This window comes from Thunnus thynnus, chromosome 15 (genome assembly GCF_963924715.1).
Source record: "Thunnus thynnus chromosome 15, fThuThy2.1, whole genome shotgun sequence".
Taxonomy (NCBI): Eukaryota; Metazoa; Chordata; class Actinopteri; order Scombriformes; family Scombridae; genus Thunnus; species Thunnus thynnus.
The window spans coordinates 11,573,913-11,597,132 of record NC_089531.1 but is presented as its reverse complement, the minus strand read 5'-3'; the positions used below and the strand labels follow the sequence as shown (position 1 = coordinate 11,597,132).

Below are 23,220 nucleotides of genomic sequence, written 5' to 3'. Positions count from 1 at the left end.
CTTGTTATATTATCCATTGTGTCAAATCTTCATCTGGAAAGTAACTAAACCTGTCAAATAAATGTAGTGGAGTAGAAAGTACAATATTTCCCTCTGAAAATGGAGTGGAGTGGAAGGATGAAGTAGCATCAAATGAAAATACTCTAACTTAAAATAGTACTTAAGTACAGTACTTGAGTACTTAGTGACTTTTCAACACTGAAAACATATAATTTGTGTGATAGGCCCCAATTCGACCTGTTAAAAGTACAAGATGAGACATCCTAAGAAAATCACCTTCTCATTTCACAAGTCAAGAGTGAGTCCTCTGTCGAGTAAACAATCTTCGGCTGCACGTGAAGGTGCGCATCCCTCAGAGTTGTGTGATTGGCCCCAATTCAACCTGTTAAAAGTACAAGATGAGACAATCCTAAGAAAATCACCTTCTCATTTCACAGGTCAAGAGTGAGTCCTCTGTTGAGTAAACAATCTTCGGCTGCACGCGCAGGTGCGCATCCCTCAGCGGCAGGTGCGCCTATGACGTCACTACCTAGTTACAACTGCCAGGAAGAAAAAAAGATTTCCTCACTTGGTTGCCATGATCGCCTGGACGCGACAGTACCCGTTTTAAAGGCAATTTTTAGCTTTTTGTTTGGAAAGTTTTTAAGTTTATTTTAAGTAAAGAGAGGAGTTAAGGAAGTTAGTAAGAAGTTGAGGAAGAAAAGGTGGAAGTTGAGGCGGAAAATGGGTAGAAAACGGGAAGAGACAAACGAGGACTCCGAGTATGGTGAGTGGACATCGTCCGTTACCTCTAAGAGTTGACTGTCTGTTGTTGAAATCTCAATATATATCTCAGTATATCTTTTACTTTGAGCAAATAAGAACGTTAACTTTTATTCTTCCTAAGTTTGGGCTTACTAGAAAAGTTTATACATTTGATTTCTAATAAATAACTTTCATGAATATTCTTTTGACAAGTGGTTTTAATCTGTTAACGTTGATAATTGATATAAGCTTATCTTTAGGTCAAACTTATATTAAATTGATAGATAATGGTGGGCCTATTTATATAAATCAACGGCCATCTCATTTTTCTATCTAAATCTTTAAAAAAAAGTATTTGTTTATGAATAAATAATCAATCCATGCCATCCATACACATTTTAATTTTTAAAAAAAATTTGTTTGTTTTATTTTATTGTAATTTCTTTAATTGTTTAGAAACAACTTAAGTAGTGTCAGTTTAATTACAGATGAACCAAAGCGTCCCAGATACTTGACCTAAAGAGGAAAGAAATGTTTAAAATCAGCCCAGCATGTAAAAAAAAAAAGTTATACAAGCACAGTACTTAAAGTCAGTGCTTGGTCAGGATCCCCTTAAAGAGCAAATTGAAGGTTGGAGCCCCCAGTGAATCAATGTGTAGGAAAATGATGTAGGAACTGCATTTTCATAAATATGTGCCTGTGTATACACTACATCGACTTCTGAAGTTGTTGTTGTTGTTGTTGTTGTTGTTAGAGAATTTTATTTCCGCGTCTAAAAAAAAAAACTAAACTGGAAGTGACGTAACAGAAGGGAGCACTGTCAAGTTGAACAACAAGAAAGGAATGGATCTCAAGGCTAGTTTTGACAGTAAAGAGGTTGTAAATGTTTATTCATTCACATATGATGGACTACAAACACATAATTTTGATGCTGTTACGTGTCCAAAGGATCAGAGACAAACGAGGATTAAAAGAAATAATGATCATTAACTAGAAATTCAGTTATACCGTAACTTACATTGTGAGAACCAGCAGACAACCAGGCAGATATGCTGCTAGCGGCACGTAACACAGTGTTGTTTCACCTCACAATGCTGTAACGTTTGCTATCACATATCAGGTTTAAAGAGCAGCTTTTTAGGTCAGTTATATGTCACAGTGTCTGATTTAACTCCTCACTATGTTTACGGAGAAAGAGAGAGACGGGGCGAGAGGCAGATAGAGATACATTTCTAATTTAAGTTTTTAATAGAACGACAGATGTTACAAAGTGTTTCAATGGCCTCATTTAGGTGACAATTAATAAAAGTTATCACAATAATAAGTATAATGTTTGGATGTAATTAACATTTTATGCAGTTAGGAGCAGCTTCATGTGTAACAAATAGATGCTGCATTAAGGCCTGCAGACGTCAGCAGCTAATACTAACAAACATATAAATAAAAACTATTAATACATTCTAATATTCTCCAACTGCATTGACTAAAATAAAGCACCTATATATGTAATACAAATGTAAACCAAGGTTCAATCACACCACCAAAATTCAAAGCACTAATTTGGAGGTTACCATCACCATCAAAATGATCAATAAGTGTTTTAACAAGAACCATAAATAAATAGTGAAAATGTTCAAAAATATCCCATCACTCAGTCATTCATGATCTAAATTTTTCACCAAATTTCATATAAATCTCGTACCAGGTTTCAAATATAAATAAACAACAAAACAATTGATTCAGTCTGAAACTAAAATGTAACCTCTTGATAAATATATTTATAGGATGTATAAATATCAATTAATCTGACTTGTAATAATGTCAAACTGCAAACTGAGAACCACAACATCCATGCTGGGTTTCACTCTTAAGTCCCGTGTCAAAGCTGTGGAGGTTACAGGCAGACTGCATCAGGTTTGGTGATCTACTTGCAAGATCTGGAAAGGGACCCCAGACCAGTGTAGGACAAGGTAGCGCTGCTGTCTCATAGAGTCTTTGGTGACCTGGAGTAGTCCTCCCTCAGAGACTCCATCAGGGCTGATGCATATGCTGGGGGAGATAAAAAAAAATATAATATATCAAATAATAAATTATACTAAATGACTGAAATTGCTAACTGTACGATGGCTTCTCCTTGATGGGGCAAATATATATAGTAAATCCTCATTTTTGACATGATGTGTAGTGTCACACTGTCACTAAAAGGTGCATTTTGGACATTGTCAAAAAGGAATATATCAGTACAGTCAGTTGCCAGTTTATTAGTATATATTGATACCTAGCCAAAGCAATAAATCCTATGTTCATGAAGGTTCCAATGTTCAGTTTTTATTGAAACTGATTTAGATTCAGCTTTATGGTCATTTTAAACGCTGCAGTTTGTGATGCTGTTAAATATTAACGCTTTATACTGAGAGGTATTTTGTCCACTCCATGTATATCAATGAGAGCGGGGCTGCTTTGTTAGACTGGATTAGTTTTAGTGGCACTAATTCTGAAAAGATCACACAATAGTCACGTGCTGTACATCTCAAGGAAGGAGAAGTCAGCGCGCTTTGGTACACAATGGAGGACGAGGGAGTGAAACGCCTCCAGTGAGAAACTCTGATGCTGTGAAGACAACAACCGAACATCCATCACCAGTGCTTTTCTGATAGCGTCACTCTCCAGTTTAAAGGCTCCCGTAGACCCTGCATAAACAAATATTTTATAAGATTTATTTACAAATATGTGATCAACTTTGGTGTGTTGTCTTTACAAAACATTATTTTCTGGCTTAAGCACATTGAAACCAGTACAAATAAGGCAGGAACCAGCACCACTGATGATTAGACCTCAGATCATACACATCATCCTCTACCTGGTTTCTGCTACTCCTTTGTTCGGTGCTTCTCCCTCCAGAGGTGAATGTGCGCAGTGGGGAAATGCAGGCGTGTCGAGTTAATGGATTCCTGAACTTACCAGAACAGTTCATGTCTTCGTGGAGCTGAGTCTCTTTGGTCGGCGCTGAGCTGCTGCTGAAGGTCGAGCTGATGAGGCAGCTTTGTGTACCGGAGGAACTGCACCAGCTATCAGCTTAACACAGTCCCAAACTTCATCATATCGCAAATAACACAACCCTTCTGTCTAAAATGAGCCTACACGCAACCGTGTTCTTCCATTACAAAGGCAGCAATGAAGAGTCTTCATCTGCACAAAACTCAGCCAGGCATGAAAGCTAGCTGCTGCTTTTCCTGCTAGGAAAAACTGGCAAAAAAAGAAAGAAAGAAAGACAGAAATAAATACAAAGTCACTAAATGATGACCACGCAGGCCATTAGTACTCAGCACCTCACAGTGTACTCCCTACTGTGACGTAATATGACGCTTTGTTGAGGGAAAAAAAGCTTTTTTTAAGGTGCTCAAAATGCTAACTTTTCAGTCTTAATTTCTGCCTTTATGTCTCGTTAAACTAATAAAATCACACATTAATATTTCACAGGATATCTTTTATGATACATAAACTGTAAATTCAGTAAAAAAAATTCAACCTGCAAGTTGCTTTTTAAGTTAAATTTGAAGGGAGGGCAAAGCTGTTACTTAACATTTGTTTATTTTGTTTGACTTCTTGGATATTTGCTTTTTTCTTGTGAGATAAGTGATAAGTTAAGCTTTTAACTACCCAGGCCTCCTTTTTAAAAAAAAACAAAAACAAAAGATAAGACAAAGATGGAAAAATCATTTTTGGTTGAGCTGCTGACTGTGTTGAGGGTTCAAAAGTACACATTGCTTCATTTTAATGAGGTCTCAAGCCAAAGAGATTGGAAAACTCTGATTTATCAAATGCCTTGTGGTGTTAAATTAGACAACAAAATGATAAATGTGTATCATGATGGATCATATTTAAAATGACACCACCACATGACAATGGCTGTGACAAAAGATGAAGAAGTTATATGTTGCCAAGACTGATGACACTTCAATTATCTTTCTTGATTAATCAATTCATTGTTGGATCTATAAGACTTCAGAAAATGTCCATCACAAGGTATCATCTTCAAATTTTGTGTGCAAAATGCAAATCACAGTCATAAAAAAAGAGAAAAGCAGCAAATTCTGACAATTAAAAGCTAGATCTAGAGATGGTTGGCATTTTCCCCTGAAAACAATAACTCAAACAAGTAATTGATCATTAAAATAGCTGCCTATAGTCGACTAATTATTTCAGCTCTAGTATTGCTCCTGCAGAATCTTTTAATGGTTTGTGATTTAGGCAGACTGCTCTTTATTTCGCGGATGCTGACCACCAAGTTTTCCACGGTGAAGGAGAACGGCAGTATCATGTTTAACTAATCACGTTTTGTCTTTTGCCAACAAATTATAGAGCAGAGAAAGTTGGATTGGTGTAACAGAGCCTATTCCCTCCGAGAGAATTGTCACTGTTTATGCACGGACACATTACAGACCTGTCTGTGACAATTTCATTGTAGCCGCCTGTCGTGTAAACATCAGATCTCCGCTTCGTGCATCCTTGTTTGCTCTTTGTGGCATTTGATGTATTGATGGAGTCACAAGTCTATTGACAGTCTGGGAGGTTTAGCAAGGCTACAGTAAACAAATCCTCCCCGGAGGCAAATGCCGTCGGATTTCATGTCAACTCAAATAACCTATGATAAACAACAGAGAATAGGACGACGACAAAAGAAGGTATCGCAAGTGTCGGCTGACAGTTGTACTAATCATGGCTTTACTGTGACAACCTCACCTCTGTTCCCAAGAAACTTTTTTTTATGTAAATGTTGTTTTTAAACTCATCACCATGTTTTCTCACCGGTAATCTGCTTCCTGCTAGTTCTATGCTGTTGTTTCAGCCTTCATGAGGAAGTGGAAATCCATTTGAATGTTAGCTAGAGGTTTCAGACTGCTCGTTGTTACCCAATCAAGTTAGGAAATGTTGTTGTAAAATGTGTCTGAGTTTTTTCTTGGTTGAAGCGGTTGCACGTTTTAAACGCAATGTTTTTTCGTTTTTCTGAGGCCCACAGTCGTGAAATTGCAACATCCATTTGAAACTGTTACTGAATGAATGTAGACACACGCTACATATCCCAACACCTCAGATTCTGAACTGTATCACATCAACATTTTTGGTGAGAAAATATTAATAATGTAAGAAATACCACAGTCCAAGTTCAAACAACATGGCGATCTCCCACTGACCCCCCAGCTCTCTCTGTTGGACCAATTTCAACAGTTTTCCAAGTGAGTGTTTGACCTGTAGTTTTTTTTCTCTTTATTCTAAAGATGATTTAGTGATAGAAAACTCAAATAATTAAAAAGTATAATACACATGATTTGGAAGGATTTGTTTCAATGTTGTAAACCCCTGTTGCAGTACTTTCAGAGGTTTTTGTCCTCAGAGATGCTTCAGAATGTGACGGTCAAGAGCAATGAGTACAGTCTCCAGAAACATGGGACAGTTGCTGACATATCTGTTAAAGAGCTAGAGCAAATGATAGGCATGTACTTGCAAATGGGTACAGTACAAATGCCTCGTGTCAGGGTTTACTGTGAAGCCGACGTGCGCTGTGGCCCTGTAGCTTACGTAATGCCTCATAACCGTTGCCAGAACTTGCTTTCATCCATCCACTTTGTCAACAACCTCACTGCTTCAGGTGAACAGAACAAGGACAAACTTTGGAAGATTAGGCCATGGTTGGATGCATTCAGAGAGAAATGTCTACAAATAGAACCAGAGGAGCATAACTCAGAAGTTCAGTAGAATCAGACAATACATACGTGGGAACCCCTGTACATGGGGCTTCAAGGTTTGGGCAAGAACAGGAATCTCAGGCGTCGTCTGCGACTTTGACGTGTCTCAAGGAAGTGTGCAGGGTAAATATACCAAGTTTAAGCTTATGAAGCTTGCATCAGCACTTCCTGCAGGACATTTCTTTGACTTTACTCATCAGACTCTTTAAGCTTTACACCCTGTGCATGTGCCAAACCTCAGGTTTGGCACATGCACATGCACAGGGCACATAGTGAAGGAGCTGAGAAAACAAGGCAGAGGGACTTCAGACTTTTGACTTCAGAGTGGATGAAGTGAGGTGTTATGACAACTCGTCAGTTACTCTTCTCTCCACTTTTGATGGTCCATACCTAGTTAACAAGGTTGCCCAGTGGGACAAATCCACCACATCCTCCATTGAAGTGAGAAGACCATCCATTGTGAAGATGTATAACCGATTCATGGGTGGGATCGATTTGCTTGATTCCTTTACAGCCAAGTTCCACAATAGGTCCACACACTGGTATTTGTACATTTTTTTTGGCACACCATCATCCTTGGAGTGGTCAATGCTCGGCTGCAGTTCAAGCATGACTGTAGAGCGAACCCTGCAGATCCCTGTGAGGGACGTCATGATCAGGAGGTGCTTTCAGGCACAACTGGCAACCTCTCTCATTCAAATCAATACCCTGAAGAGAGGCAGACCATCCATGGATGAGTCAAGAGCACAAAGCCCCAGTGTGAAAAAAGATGGCCCACAATGCTCCCCCTCCTGATGTTCGCAGGGATGGTGTGGTGTACTTGCCAATGAAAGTTGAAAAAAGAGGCCGCTGCTGTTCGTTTGTGCTTTACAGATAAAGAAACTGCTCCCTTGAGTTTCACACATAAGGAAACCCAAAGTCCTTAGACATCCAAGATCATTATGATGTTCAAGCAAAGTTCAATATGTAAATATGAAGAAATTGTGGAGCAGTGATGTAATAAAACTCCAATTTTGCAATGTCAAAAAAAGTTCCAATAACAAGTCATTTTCTTAGTTTTTTATCATGCAGAAATGCATTATAACATGGATTACATTTACAGTTTTAACTAGTCAAATTGATTAGCTTTTTATTGTGCTGTATCAAACAGTTTCATGTCAATAAAATTTGTTTTAGTTACATATTTTGATATTTAATCATCAGTGCCTAATAATCTATGAACTTTGTTAAAATTAAAGTTGTGATATTTATAAGTGTTGCAATTTTGCAACATTTTCACAAAATCCTCCAAAAAAAAACAAAGGAAAAAAAAAAGTTTTAAAAAGAAGAAAAAATCGGTGTTTTGGTTTCAGGGGGTTAAGACCGTTTAGAAACAATGTTTAGAAATAAGTCACTTTGCAGAAGTTGCTGCAAATCATTGACCAGAAAATGTGTTAAAGTTGCTTGAGGCAATCAGGGGGAAAGACTGGAGCATCTGACTATAACACACAAGATAGTTAATAAAGCTAATGTATAAAGCTAGAAAACAACCGAAGCGTTTCATTCTAAAATGCAGTATATCCATTTTTTAAAAGAGATTTAAAGTTAATTGCACAATATGTAAATATTGTTCACTCCATCCATAAAATGTTCATATTTGGTTGGATTAGTAAGGATTAAACATATAATTATAATATTCTGTCATACCAGGTGTTTGTTGTCAAGTAGATGTACTTTTTTCTTTTACGTGCTGAAATCTTATTTTAGAATCAAAAACTTGATAACAAACAGACCACTGTTTATTTTATTGTTTATTTGAATAGGTTCAATGACTCTTTTTATGTCCCCTTTGAATATTCGTAGTGATAAGAAATCCTTTGTTTTATAGAGCTGCTGCCATGGCTATTAACATGTTAAATTATGAAGCTAGTCAGGAGTCACACATCAGAGTCAACATTCAAATCCATCACCTTTGAATGGATACGTCCCTTCCCCTCATATTTTGCAAAGATTACTTATTTCTTTCTTTTCTTCTGGGTCAGTCCTCTGAATACTGCAGGTTACCAATTAACCATGTTTTCATCTCTTTTTGCTGTAAAACATAAAGAAGGGTGAGGTTTGTACAATAAACCACACAGTCTGTACACTCTTAATTTAAATTACTTATGCCATCCTCTCAGTCAAGTTGTTCTCACAAATGTCTTAATCGTGGTTTTGATTGAGTGTTTTGCTAAACTTGGGCAAAGAAAACTAAAAATACATGTCACCTTTCTACTTTGCAACTCCAAGCTATAAAAATGAGGTGCAGCTTGTATGTCTGGGGTTCAAAGTTTTGCACATTTAAAGCTTTCCTCCACCTTTTTACAAGGGCATAAAAACTGAAAAGTCACTGTGTGAGTCACAGCGAGCCACTTTCCAGGTTGTCATTTATTCCAAACCCAAGCTGTATCCTAGCACAGCTGAAATCTGATACTTGCGGCGTTGCAAGAGGCCGATGAACAGGTTCCTTTGTTTCATATTGCTTCCTCAGTCATTTTTCATGGTATTACACAAATGAGGGTTTAGGAAGCAAATGACGTGCACAAAAACAGTATGGATACAACCGTGTGGTCTGTTTGTGAAATTCTGAAGTAGTACTTTAGATTAGGTTTTATCTCTATTGCTTCTAGTAACTTTTTAGGACACAGGCAGCTCCAGTGAAGCAGTTTTAATCTTTTCTTGGTCTGTGTTTGGGAAAAACAGTGTTATGTTTGCTGTCCCATTCAGAGCCGTATAAATAGTTACCAACTTATTGCATCCTGCTTAAAGATTTGCATCCTACTCAGGCAACCTGACATGACAGTCTGGTGGCAGTACCGACACAGCCTCCAGTCATCTGTATTCATATTATAGTCAGTGTAGACAATTTGGCTCCAGCTGCTATGAGAAATGATTATCATTGGTGAGCTGCCTGTCAAACTGTCCGTCCCTACGGAGCAGTCAGATTCACGCAGCGTGTTTAATGTTTGCAGGCGTCAGATGAAAATCTAACAAAGCAACAAAAGAGAACCCACATGCTTTTTATCAGGTCGTACTGAAGAACCAGTAGGCTGTTGAGACTCTTCCTCGTGACCTTCACCACTATTAGTTCTCTGGTAAATGAGTGTTGGAGTGTTGTTATTGTTATTTGTGGTATAGTTCAATCTGCCACATGCCAAAGGATGACTGTATCTTCTGAAAACCTGTTTTTAAGTCTTTAGGTGAGGTTGAGATTATAAGCAGTCTGTTTAGTTTTGCCTGCCAGACAGGAAAATGCAATGGAGACTAATTGAGGCTCACAGACAAGTTTTCACCGTGTACATTTTTCCATTATATTGATGAATGTCCTCAACTCCCCCTCCTCCAGACGCTTAATTGTTAATTCAAATTTCATTCAAATAATCCTGAGCTGTGAGTTTTAGTGCTGTGCCCCAACTCAGATCATTTTCTCTTTACTGCCTTTACTGTAATTTCACATTGAGTGACTAACATGAACTCTAGACTCTAAACTTCAGTTTATATGGATAAATGATACCTGCTGGGTTTCAGTTTGTTGTTACAGGTACTCATTCTTCCTGTTCCAGGAAACATACCTGAGACATTTCTTTCCTGTAACACTGGCACGTTTATCATAGTAATTACATTGTAAAACACTTATGAGCAACTGACCCATAAAAATATAATATTCCCTCTCTTGTCTTCACGTTTTCCTCATTCACTTGAACAGTAATTCATTAACTCAAAAGGAACACAAGAAAACATCTTATTGCTTAGAAATATTTCTGCAAGTACACATACACTATACAAACACACACACAAGAAACACAGATTTAATCAGCAGTGCATTTTCTTGAGGTGGAATTGCGCCATTAGTGCTATTATAAAACTGAATGATAAACTAGTGTGTCCTTGATAGACTGTCTCAAAAACCACAAACAAGGAAGTCGCTGATAACATTATGACACAGTACCACAGACACAGTCAATAAAGGTGTTTAGGACAAACCAATTAACTGATTTGCTGTTTTACTGTTGTTTTTTTTTTCTCCCCAGGACAACCTGCTCAGTATGACCCGACCTTTAACGGACCCATAAATAAAAGGTGAATCTGTCTCATTTCCTGCTTGTCTATACAATCTTTCCCCACCAACTAGTCTCCTTTAATCCCCAATCCTCACTCTAGCTGTAGGGTTTCTACTGTGGTGTAAGAGTTTTTACATTTGCATAGCAGATACGTGTTTGTTGAGTTTCTGTTGACTGATGGAATCACATTTGTCACCCTACCAAGGCAAAGTTCAATGCAAAGCGCAGGCCTGCTCACTTACACCTGTCTCTGTCTCTCTTTTCTTCATCAGAGGTTGCACTGATATCATCTGCTGTATCCTGTTTATGGCCGTCATCCTCGGCTACATAGTAGTTGGGATTATAGGTGAGAGTAACCTGACACCACCTACACAGTCTTTTGAATCTGCCACATACTCAAATGATGTCTTCACTCTTTTTGTTTTCCACATTTCCTCTTGTCCATTCTGTTTGTTCCACTACTTTCAGTACTTCTGTATGTTTTCTCTGCCACAGTTTTTTACTCCACTCTCTCTCTGCTGCTTCTCTCAAAGGGGCACTCCTCCATGTCATCAGGAGACTACAAATGTTTAAGTAAAGCCTGCATTACAAACTGAAGGTGTGGATTTTAAATGCAGCCACTTGCCAGTCAGGAGCTATTTCAGGCACCCTTGTTGCCAGAAGTCCCATTAAAAATCCCATTAATTTTTCCTGTAGACGACATTACGTGACTCACAGTTTGAGCACTTTAACAGCCTGGATTGGCACAAAACTCTCACAGTTTAATCATAAGTGCAAAAGATGAACAGCTGCATTAAAAAATATCTGGTTCTTTGATAACAAGACTGAGTCCAAACCTAGTATATGGCTGGAAAATTCACGAGGCTTATCTCCACCTGGTTACCGCAGTTACAGTCAAATCAAGCGCACCTTCAAAGCAGCCGCCACAAACTAAACAGCTACATGAGTCGTACATTTTACTTGCAAGACTCGTGTTTTAATGCTGTTGTTCAACGTTTGTGATAAAACCTTGAGTCCTGGTATTAGTTCAGTTATAAAATCCAACACCTGAGCTGAGAGCGTCAGAGCTCGGTGCAGGAAACACAGTCACTCTGTTGCACTGCTGTCCTCTGCTTCCATCATCTCATGCTGATTCATTTTGAAAGAGCAATGGTGTAACTTCACTCACTCACTCAGTCATAGGACTGGTCTGTGGCCGGTCCAGCCAAAAAGCTCTCAGGGTAGAAGTTAACTACGACTCCCAAGATGCACATTTCATAGTTTGGCTAAAGCTATGATGTTTCAGTTTTTGATGTTTCACCACCAACCTCAAGATTTACACTTTTTTTTTTTTTAAATTCTTGTTTATTATTGTTTATTATCATTTAAAGTTTACTTAGTCGTGTCTTTAAGTGAATTGAGGTTCCATTATTGTTTTAAACTATGAGCAGCTGATTTCTATGGGAACATCCGGTCAGCTGCTCTTTATTGCCGATCATCAAACTCATTCCAACACACAGGGCCGTCTCTCTTATCTAGAGTCAATAGAGAGGTCTGATAAGTAACACAGTCACCGTATGTGTGTCAACGGTTGAATGTGTCCCAAATAATCAGCTATTTTCTTCACTGAATGCAGTTCAAAAGCAGTGGTTGGCGAAGGTCGATTTGTAGTGGTGAAGTGGAGAAATCTATTGGTCTTTGCTGATGTGTTAGTGTCTAGTGTTTATTCTCTATAAACTATAGAGAACTATTAACCATTAGTCTTCTATATGAGAAACAGTGGTAATAGTCAAAGAATTCACTCTTTAGCTTTTGTGTGTGTGTGTGTGTGTGTGTGTGTGTGTGTGTGTGTGTGTGGCTAAAATCAAGAAACAGTCAGTTAGTAATTCAATACATTACATTTTACATTACACTGCAATCATTTAGCAGATGTTTTTGTCCACAGTGACTTACAATAAGTGCATTCAAACCGAACCCCATGGGAACAAGAGAGATGTCATCAAAGCATCCTGTCAGACTGTTGTGCCCTCTTGTGGTTGAACTGAGACCATTTCAGCCGGCCACCGCCAATTTGTTTTTATCATACCTGATTACATGCCTTATTTTGACAAGTGTCATCAAAAATGGAAATTTGTGAGCCAATCTGAACATATGCCTGTTACAACTTGTGGTTAACTTGTTGACAGATTATGTTAAAAATATGCAGTGGCAACATAGCTGGAAAATTTCCCACTTCATCCAGAAAACACTAGTGTCAGAAACTGTTTTACACATTTTTTAGATTATTGTTATAAATGTAACAGTCAGAACGAACGTGTGAAATATAAATATATATATACTGTCTATATAAATAAACCTTGTGAATGCTAATGTGTGGAATATAAATATATATATGTATATACCCCTGGACAAACAATAAACTGGCAAACACTATGATTGTACAGTTTTTTGTGTTAACACAAGTGAAAACGTTTCCTCATACGCTAAAACTATCTGTCAATGTCAAACTTAAGTGACTAAATGGACACAATCCAGCTTGACTAACTTGTCATTAGCTTTTACGTCATTAGCTTTTATTCTGTTCTTCTTATCTCTGTTTTAATGTTTGTTTTTTTATCAGCTTGGCTCTATGGAGATCCCAGACATGTTCTTTATGCAAGAAACTCAACTGGATGGTTCTGTGGCATCGGACCAAATGAGTAATTTAACATCTCTCTACCCTTTTCATCCTTTTTTTTTTTTTAAACAGGTATTATATATATATATTATCTACATATTTGATTAATGCAAAATCAGTAACTCTTTCTTCCTGTCCTTTTTCTCTCAGAGGCCGACCCACTTTGTTCTACTTTGACATGATCAAATGTGCAACGTCTGTCAATATAATGGCCTCTGCTCTTAATGGTTTTCAGTGTCCAACCACACAGGTAGAGATGGCTCCTTGGTTTTGTAGTTTGTACTGATACTTGACTATTTACCGGACTCTTCCAGTGTCTCAGAAATGAACTTTTTTTTTCACTACCCATAGGTGTGCGTGGAAAAATGCCCAACTGATTTCCGGGCTGTTTCGCCATTGTCATATATCCCAGGTGTAAAGCCAGCAGACGTTTTCAATCAAAGCTTCTGTGTGCCATCCATCAACCTGGCAACTACTAAGTTTGTAAGTTTAATTTGTTTTGATTTCAGTTAAGTGAAAAATTTTGTTTATGAAATTGGTCTGTATTTTAGCCAGCAAATTAAACTTTTTTTCAGACTGTTAAAGAAATTGTGGACAAGGAGCTGTGTCCTTTCTTCCAAATGCCAACAATATCGGGTGAGTTGAATTTCTCATGTGTACTAGACTGTACTGCTTTTTCATTTTGGTCTGATAGATTACATGATATGTTAGCACCGGATTACAGGTTTGTTTTCAGTTTTCTGCTGCTGTTCATTTATTTCAGTGTGGATTTAACTGCAACTAATCAACAAATACAAATTCAAAGTTCATATGGACGTTTTGTTTAATTCCATAATTGTTCAGTGGGTGATGCCAAGTATGCAAAGAGACTAACAAATTATACTTTAATCAATTTCAAGCTAATTTGATTCCTTTATTTTCCCTTAATGGTAGTGCTGGGGAGATGTTTGCCCGATATCTCATTACTGAAGAACATCCCTCCAGAGTTTTCCGATATTCCAGGCTTGCCCTCCTCCGTTAACGACACAGTCAACCTCATCAAAAATGGCACTGGGTAAGATACAGCGGATTCCTGGAGCCTTTTATGTCCATTACCAATAAAAATGACTTTTGCACTGGCGTGTAATCGCACATGCACCTAAATCACAGATAACTGCACACACTTTAATAACCCTCTTGTTTTTCTCCTCCTCATCACCAGCACAGGGTCGGTGGTTTGTGAGTTTTTGTGTTGATTTGTAGTGTAGCAGCTTTAGTTGCTTGTTAGTTATACACAGCGGCCTTAGATATCATGTGAAACGCTCTCTTGGGACTTGCAGCATTAATATGTAGTAGTCTGTGGAAAAAAACTCCCTTTCTCTCTCTCTCTCTTTTTCTGAGTGTTTAGGGTGATCTGTCTATTTAGTCTGCCTTGCTTTATTTATGTCTCATCAGAGATGTAGTGGAGAGAAAATTCACCTAAATTGCAGTTTACTTATCATTTTAGAATAAAGTTTATGGTATTTTACGTTTTAAAATCACATTTCATAATGTACATTAAAGCAAATGGCTTTAAACTAAGAGGATTGGGCCTTTTTTATAAGGAACAAAGCATGAGTGAAGGTAGTTGATATTTTAAGGAGGATCACTGATTGGAAACTATATTTGACTCATGTTTTTCTTTACCACTACATCACTTTTAGTAATGTAACAGGCTTTACATAAATGCTTCAAATTTGTACGCAGTTAGTGTCTATTTTTGTTTCTTTGTTAGTTTTATAAAAGGTATTTGTTAGTTTCTCCTTTTGTTTACCATATCTCTTCTACCTGATCCTTTGCTTTTCACTGTCGCTGACTCAGCTTGTCCTTGCTTTTGTCTCCATTAGGGACGTTTTGAATGGCTTCAATGCCAGGGAGATTGGTGTCCGAATCTTTGAGGATTTTGCGTCGTCATGGCCGTGGATCCTCCTGTGAGCTGACTGGCAGAACTACACCACACACTGCCACCTACTGGCTGACATACAAATTGGAGATAGGAGATACTAAAGACATTTTGAACATACAGTCCCACCTCTGATGTTTGAAGTCAGATTTTAATGTGCAATACAGAGTTGAACTGTTAAACATGGAGTAGTTATGCAGTATGCAGTTATTATGCTCAATTATTTTACAGTATTTTAATCTTTTTTTAAATGGCTTACAATTAAAATGATTAACCCATTACAATTTAGTAATTCATGCTTACACCTTGATCTTTTATACATCTCCTCATCCCTCAACTTTGATCTCTGCCTTTATGTTTAGTCCATTTTTGTTTTATCCACTCATTTTTTGTTTTCTTCACAACTTGTCCGTCCCCCCTCTCAGTGGTCTGTTTATAGCTATGGTGGTCAGCATGCTGTTCCTGTTGCTGCTGAGATTCACTGCTCCAGTCATGGTGTGGGTGCTCATCATAGGAGTCCTGGGCGCCGGGGCTTATGGTAAACACTGAACAGAAATGATTTTATATAGTTAAACATGCAGTACAGAGAGTCTGCAGGTGTAGTCATATAGACCACTTAAACAACTTTCTTTATTAGAAGTTAAGTCATCATATGGTGGTGCTTCCTATAAGCACACGACCCCACCCACAGGGGTCGACCACCACAAATTAATTCTCTTAAACTGTGGAAGATGGGTTATCTGTCTGATTGAATATAGACAGAGTGAATTTAGGTCCATTCTTTAATGGAAAATATTGCTGGTCTTGTTCAATTCGGCTCATTAATGTATGGATACGAAGCTTATAAGTTATAGTTTTACATCTTTGTTCTGAACACAAATACAGTCTGTTTGGGCAATTAATTTGTATGTCTGTTGATGTGTCAGCGTGTCTATGAATCATTTTCTCATTTGCCTTGCAGGGATATGGCACTGCTACTGGGAGTATGATAACTACAAGAAAGCCTCTGCTACCATTGCTGACATAGGTTTCACCACCAACTTCAATATTTACCTGCAAACCCAAGAGACCTGGTTGGCCTTCTGTGAGTCTGAATAAAATGCTTTTCTATATGAAATATTAAAGCACCTTTTTTACATAACCATGTGCTGTTTTACCATCCTCAAGTATTTCTCACAGTGTGGGGATAAGTTTAAACCTTTTAGTTTGCCTGATGGCATATTTGTATTTTGGAGGGATCTTTATGTGCACATTAAAACCAAGTTAGGTCAGAGTCAAAATACAAAGGTCAGTACAATGAAAATGAAAAATATTTTCAACCAGGCAGCTTTTACTGAGGCAAATACCACTACAGAGGAAATGAGAGCTATAAATAGGAGAAAACCACTGATAATAGTTCCTGAATCACTTCCATGTGTTTAAACATTCATATCCAAAAATAGATGCAATAAAACCATTGTGGGTATACACACGAATACATGTCGTTTTTACAACACCACTTGATTGATGACATTGTAAAACGCTGCAGATAACAGATGACCCTGATTCAGGGGTTATCGCTCCCTGCAACTGCATCTTTCTCTATTTGAGTCCATATAAGTCCTACTTAGTTAGCACTTGTTTATTCTTCCTTCTTGTGACACTTTTCTTGTTATTTTCCACCTCAGTGATCATCATTTCTGTGGTGGAGGCAATCATTCTCCTAACCATCATCTTCCTGCGGACCAGGATCCTCATAGCCATCGCCCTCATCCAGGAGTCCAGCAAGTTAGTCCTTTAAAATAACTTCAATAATACTAAAAAAAAAAGTATTTAACCTAACGTTAACCACTGCTTGTTATTAGGATCTTTATTATATAAGATGAATTAATAATAATTGTGAAAATGATTTTATGGGAATGAGCATTTTTTTGGAAACTGACTTGTAGACTAATCACTGTGCCTTCAAGTTTGTTTGTATCGTACCTCCATAGGATGACCTCATGATGTGTGTGTCCGTCTTTCACAGGGCAGTCAGTCACATGATGTCCTCTCTGCTGTACCCTCTGGTCACCTTTGCTCTCCTACTGGTGTGTGTTGCTTACTGGGGCGCCACTGCTTTGTATCCTTTTTAATTTTATGTTTGTGTGTGTGTGTGTGTGTGTGTGTTTATGTTTGTCAGGATGTTACTAATACATTGTACAGACTCTTGTTAAGTTTGACTATCCAGAGTATCAGTGCTTCTCTTTAACTGATATATGTAGATATTTGGCCACTTCAGGAGGCCCAATCTACAGAGTAGTGGCTCTCAACTCCACTGCGAGCGAGTGTAAGGGAATCAATGGCACCGTGAACTGTGACCCTCAGGTAAGTTGGCTCAATGTAATTATACTGTAGTGTGGGTGATAATAACGACCTATACTAAATCTGCTCCTATTATTCCTTTTGGTTAAATTACACAGTTGAAGGAATTTGTCAGTCAGTCAGATTCTTCCACTATAAAACTGAATTAAAAGCAAGGTGTGACATGTCCAATCACCTGACAGTGGCTGACACGCTCTTCAAATCGTCTCACCCGCTGTCCATCTCCTCCTCTCAGAACTTCACCTCATCAGATTACCCGGGCTGCCCCTCAGCTAGCTGCATCTTCATCAAATACAACGACGAAGGTCTCCTCCAGAGGAACATCTTCAACCTGCAGATCTACAATGTCGTGGCCTTTCTCTGGTGTGTCAATTTTGTCATCGCCTTGGGGCAGTGCACGCTGGCGGGGGCCTTTGCCTCTTACTACTGGGCCTTCAACAAACCAAGTGATATCCCCATGTTCCCCGTGTGCGGCGGCTTTATACGCTCACTCAGGTAGGTTAATGAGCTGCTGTCAAGTAGGTTAAATTCTGCAACAATAAATGTGTCTTTCTCTGTCAAAGTGTCCAAAACATTGAATACCTGCAATCAGCAATGATGCCGTTTCTGGACTTCTGTTGTCTAATACTTCTTGTGACATGCAAACAGTTTGTCCTACAGAAGGTTGTGTAGAAAGAGAACACATTTTTTAACCTTAAAGTCAAGAGTAGTTTGGATAAACAGTTTGATCCTTCCAGTACAGGGATTTGCTGGCTGACTGCAGTTTCCACTCTGGCTTCTAGAGGGCGCTTTAGACCTTCACATAACAGACTTCAGCTGCTAAACAATACAAACTGTATTTGCTAAGGACTTTTAACTAGAAATTTGTTTTTTGTAAAATGTTGATTAAATAAAAATGATCAGCTGTGCACAGAGCCATATCCTCACAATTGATCTCATAATCCTGTAATTTGATACCATAATCTGTTAGCATTAAATCTATGCTATTCTGTAGCAAAATGTGGACAGTATTCATCATTAGATACTCATATAACCAGGGAAACATTAATATTTTTTTAGGTACCATGTGGGCTCTTTGGCATTCGGTGCTCTGATCCTGACTCTGGTGCAGTTAGTGAGGATCATCCTGGAGTACATTGACCACAAAACCAGAGGTAAGGCTGAAATCCCTCACTTCACCTTCTGAATGCGTCTCACCCACAATAATACTGTATATTTTTCATGTGATTGATTCATGTGTGTAACTTATGCTGCAGTGTAAATAAGATATCTGATGTCTTAATTTTGGGAATGGATCAAAGTGTGATTCATTGAATGAAGCCTTTACTCTAAAATATGTTATATATGAATGTCATAATACAGATTGAATCCATCTTTCTCTCTACTTTACTTTCATCTACTTTACCCTCAGTTTTTCCAGCTTTTTAAGAGGATAAAGGAATACAAACAATGTGTGAGCTTCCTGTATGTGGGAATGTGTCTTTAGAAATGAGACTGTGTTAGTTAGTAAGGCTACTAATACGTGTTTTGTCTTCTCGATCCCAGCGGCACAGAATCCAGTCGCACGTTTCATATTGTGCTGCATGAAGTGCTGCTTCTGGTGTCTGGAGAAGTTCATTAAGTTCCTCAACAGGAACGCTTACATTATGGTAAGCACTATATACTGTTAGGCCCCTCTTATCTTAATTGTTATTACTGTAGTAGTAATTATGTTTAATATTTAGAGCGTAATACTTGTCTTAAAGTACTATTAAAAGGAGGAAAAAATGCTTTTTTGACCCCAATAAAAACTGACCCAATGTAACAAAAATAGTACTGCACTTATTATGCAATTTATAAAATGTCACAATCTTTACCCTGTGTATGTTAGTCATATAATATATTAGATATATGTTATGTTAGTCATATAATATAATATATGTATGTTAGTCATATAATATATTAGATATCATTTGTTTCATGTTAAATGTTGCATTTTTCTAAAACCAAATGATTTTGTTTCCTTGACAGATCGCCGTTTATGGGAAAAACTTCTGCGTCTCAGCCAAAAATGCTTTCATGCTGCTCATGAGAAACGTTGTCAGGTTTGTGCTGAAGTCATGTTTCCTCTGCTACAGACGGCGTCTTCATCACCGCCGGTCTACCTGTTGTCTCTGTAATGACCAGCCTGTATGACACGAGTACATTTACGTGTATTTTAGAGGCTGGAACGGAGCAGCCTCTGTGAATAGCGTTGTTTCTCTGACCCACACTATCTGTTCCTTCAGGGTGGTGGTGCTTGATAAAGTGACAGACCTGCTGCTGTTTTTTGGGAAGCTCCTGGTGGTCGGAGGAGTGGGTAAGGATGGCACCAGTACATTAGGCAAATGCAAGACTCCGAAAAACGTGTCAAAGCAACGTTTAAGACTTCAGGACTGAATCTGTAGAAGCTTTTGAAGGCAGATACTAGTATATTTGGACCAAAAATGCAAATGGACAGTATGTTGTTCCATTATTCAGCATCCTGAAAGCTGCTCAATGATTTTTTTTTCAACAACAAAGGATCAAAATGTGATGTGAAAGGAGTCGCTCATAGTGGCGAATTATCACTCAACTACTACTTTTTTGTGTCTTTCAGCTCATTGTTTTAGTTTTACAGACCACAACTTTACTGTTTTTATTTATTTTCACAGACAAAGTGTTTACAACTTGTTTCACTGCCCCCCAGTATCCAAAAAAATTGATTAATACAATTTTAAATGTGAGTGTGTGTATGGATTATACGGTGAAAAGTGTTAGAGCCAGAATTCTATTATCCAATTGGGAATTGTACAGTACTGAGATACTGAAACTCGCCAGTAAAACAGACTTATGAATATCTGTGTTGCTTATTAGCTAATATAGTAGTCAATATTTAATCACCTACATTTTCAGATTTCTATATTCTTCAGAAGGTAATGAGAACTCTTCCCTCTCCAACAGCAGCTGTCACTCAAGATGCCAACTAATGTTGAAGTAGCATTATGTATAGCAGAAAGAGCTCAGTAATCTTTTCTTTGATTAGGTTAAATATAACATAAAGCTCTGTAACATTCCCTCTGCAGTCAGAGAAAATGTAAAGTCTCTCAGTTTTGATATTAGCTTCTCAATCTTTTCCCAGGTGTGTTGTCCTTCTTTTTCTTCTCTGGTCGAATACCTCTACCAGGCAGCAGCTTCCGCTCCGAAACCCTCAACTACTACTGGATGCCAATTATTGTGGGTTACTGTACAAGTTGCCTTTCTCTGTTTTTTAAAGTAGTCATTCAGATCAACTATTGACTAATTGAAGTTAATTCTAAATCCTATGTTGTTTTTTTTTCCATATCTGTGTTGTTGTAGACTGTGGTGTTTGGCAGCTACCTCATAGCTCATGGATTCTTCAGCGTCTACAACATGTGTGTCGATACACTCTTCCTCTGCTTCCGTAAGTAGATTAAGTTTTTCTGAAAGCTTCCACATTCACATTTAACATGTATTATTTACACAGGAATACTGAGTAAAATAATATTTCATTGACAGTAAAACAATCACTGTAGACTGATGATCTGTCCTCATAGGAGCAAAAATCACCTATTTTCAAACATAATTGATCACTATGATCAATCAAATTGTTAGCATGGATACTGCCAATGGGAAGTGGGAGCAGGGTTGTTTTTACAGGGAAATATTTTGGAACGTTTTCAAAATCTCAAATGATTTTTAATTTAACATTTTACAATGTCAATTATAAGCTAATAATTGCTAATAACTAGGACAACATTTGAGTCAAGTAATACAATAAATACAAACAATAATAACACTCAGAAACTAACACAAGTCTTCTGTTTGATCACTTAAATTTTCACAATTTGTCTCTCACACTCACAGTGGAGGACTTGGAGCGTAATGACGGATCTGAGCAGAAGCCGTACTATATGTCCAAAAACCTCATGAAGATCCTCAACAAATCCAACAAGCCACCAAAAAGGGGTAAAGCAAAAGACTGAAGATCTTTCCTACTGAGTTCATGAAACCGAACACTTGTGTCACAGATTTTCAGGATATCTTTAACTATTTGCGTCTTTTAACCTTTTAAAACTCCCATCTTCTCCCACATAAGTTTACCAAAACTGATTTTGCACTTTTTAATTATTTTTTTATTATGTTTGTGCATATATAGTATTAATGACTGTATATATGAAAAGAGTGAGCATGTAAATGTAAGTCATGTGAGGTTTTATGTTACAATGTAATCCTGCATTACATCATTTTACATTTTAAAAATATTTTTTGATTTGGTTCACAATCGCTGAAAGCTCTAAAATATTCTTTCTTTCATCAACACTATCCGTTTTTCTTTATAAAGGTGATGTTATTGCTGCGCAATATTTCCACATTTTAGACTGATTAATCATGCACCAGTTAATCCAGTTAAATTGCTGTCAATGCCAGTAAGATTAGTAGATTAGTTAGATTTTTTTTTTATTTGCTGAAAGTCTTCCATACAGGACTCCTAAGATGTGATTTCTTCCAATGGAACAAAAACTGTCCTGAAATAGAACATATTTTAGATGTTATTTGTAACATGGTTGTTTTATAAATACTTTTTAAATCAACATAATGATGTTGATTATATGAAAAATAATATAATAAAGTTGTAAATATGACTGTACATATTCTAGTGTGTGCCGGTCTTCTCTGGTCAACTACAGATACATTATGTCTGTTTGACATTAACTTAATTTGATAATTAAGAGCTTGTTCAGTGTTTTCAGGGTTGTTCCTCCTGTACATGTAAACAGTCAGTTTGATTCATATGATAATTTTCTAAACTTTGCACTGCACGTCTGAGCTAAAGATCAAATATCTTTTTTAGAACTTGACTCTTATGAGTAGGGCTGCAATTAACGATTATTTTCATTATCAGTCAATCTGTCAGTTTTCTTGATTAATCGATTAGTTGTTTGGTCTATAAAATGTCAGAAAACGGTGAAAAATGTCAATCACTGTTTTCCAAAACCCAAGATGACGTCCTCAGATGTCTTTTTATGTCCCGACCAACAGTCCACAACCCAAAGATATTCAGTTTACTGTCATAGAGGACTAAAGAAAACAGAAAATATTCACATTTGAGAAGCTGGAATCAGATCATTTTTAAATTAATTTAATTGTTGGCAACTTACCAATTAATTGACAAATTGTTGCAGATTTATGTCTGAGACACCATAACTTTCCCTGGCTATCCTACTGAGTGTTTTTAACAATTACAACCCAATCACGCATTATAATAATCTATTTACTGCACTGTTGCAAAAAAAACTATTTGCAGTACTCCATAGCTGATTGATTCTAAACATTCACTTTCAGGCAAATATACAAAACCTTCCATGATAACATCAATATACAGAAAAGCCTGATTGACTGATTCCTTTAGTGTCCTCAAAGCCTTCAGCGACTCTGAAGTCAGGCGTAGCATCATGTGATCTCATCACATGTCCTGGTCTATGTGTAGAAACTATTACATCACAGAAGTCACTCTGAGATGCATATAAAGCAATTAGAAAAAAAACCCACCCTGCTGTTAATGATTGTATGTAAACTTGTGAAGGCATTTGAGGTCGTTAATCAGATTAAAGGTTTCCAATTAATAATTATCTATCTGAGGAATTCCTTAACCTTCTGGTTTATCTTTGGTGTTGTTATCAATGTGGTGTGTATCAAAGATGTAACCAA

The 23,220-nt window shown here is 37.5% G+C and overlaps 1 protein-coding gene across 1 annotated transcript; it reads left to right on the top strand.

Moving 5' to 3' along the window:
* The first annotated feature begins 484 nt into the window (after window positions 1-484).
* Window positions 485-22,159, top strand: slc44a4 (solute carrier family 44 member 4). The gene is made up of 22 exons (XM_067612560.1): window positions 485-766; window positions 10,541-10,589; window positions 10,843-10,916; window positions 13,170-13,248; window positions 13,377-13,476; window positions 13,578-13,709; window positions 13,802-13,862; window positions 14,160-14,280; window positions 15,092-15,175; window positions 15,573-15,685; window positions 16,109-16,231; window positions 16,815-16,914; window positions 17,156-17,248; window positions 17,391-17,493; window positions 17,726-17,985; window positions 18,550-18,644; window positions 19,036-19,139; window positions 19,501-19,574; window positions 19,758-19,828; window positions 20,630-20,724; window positions 20,848-20,932; window positions 21,376-22,159. Exons 1-22 carry the CDS (start codon window positions 724-726, stop codon window positions 21,492-21,494), a joined length of 2,178 nt encoding a protein of 725 aa, XP_067468661.1. The 5' UTR covers window positions 485-723; the 3' UTR covers window positions 21,495-22,159.
* Window positions 22,160-23,220: the final 1,061 nt, after the last annotated feature.

Bases quoted from the DNA above. Each gene is read 5' to 3' on its own strand.
- slc44a4 (XM_067612560.1), top strand. From the start codon at position 724: ATGGGTAGAAAACGGGAAGAGACAAACGAGGACTCCGAGTATG. The intron at 767-10,540 runs GTGAGTGGACAT...TTTTCTCCCCAG, and splicing joins AAACGAGGACTCCGAGTATG to GACAACCTGCTCAGTATGAC. The intron at 19,140-19,500 runs GTAAGCACTATA...TTTCCTTGACAG, and splicing joins ACAGGAACGCTTACATTATG to ATCGCCGTTTATGGGAAAAA.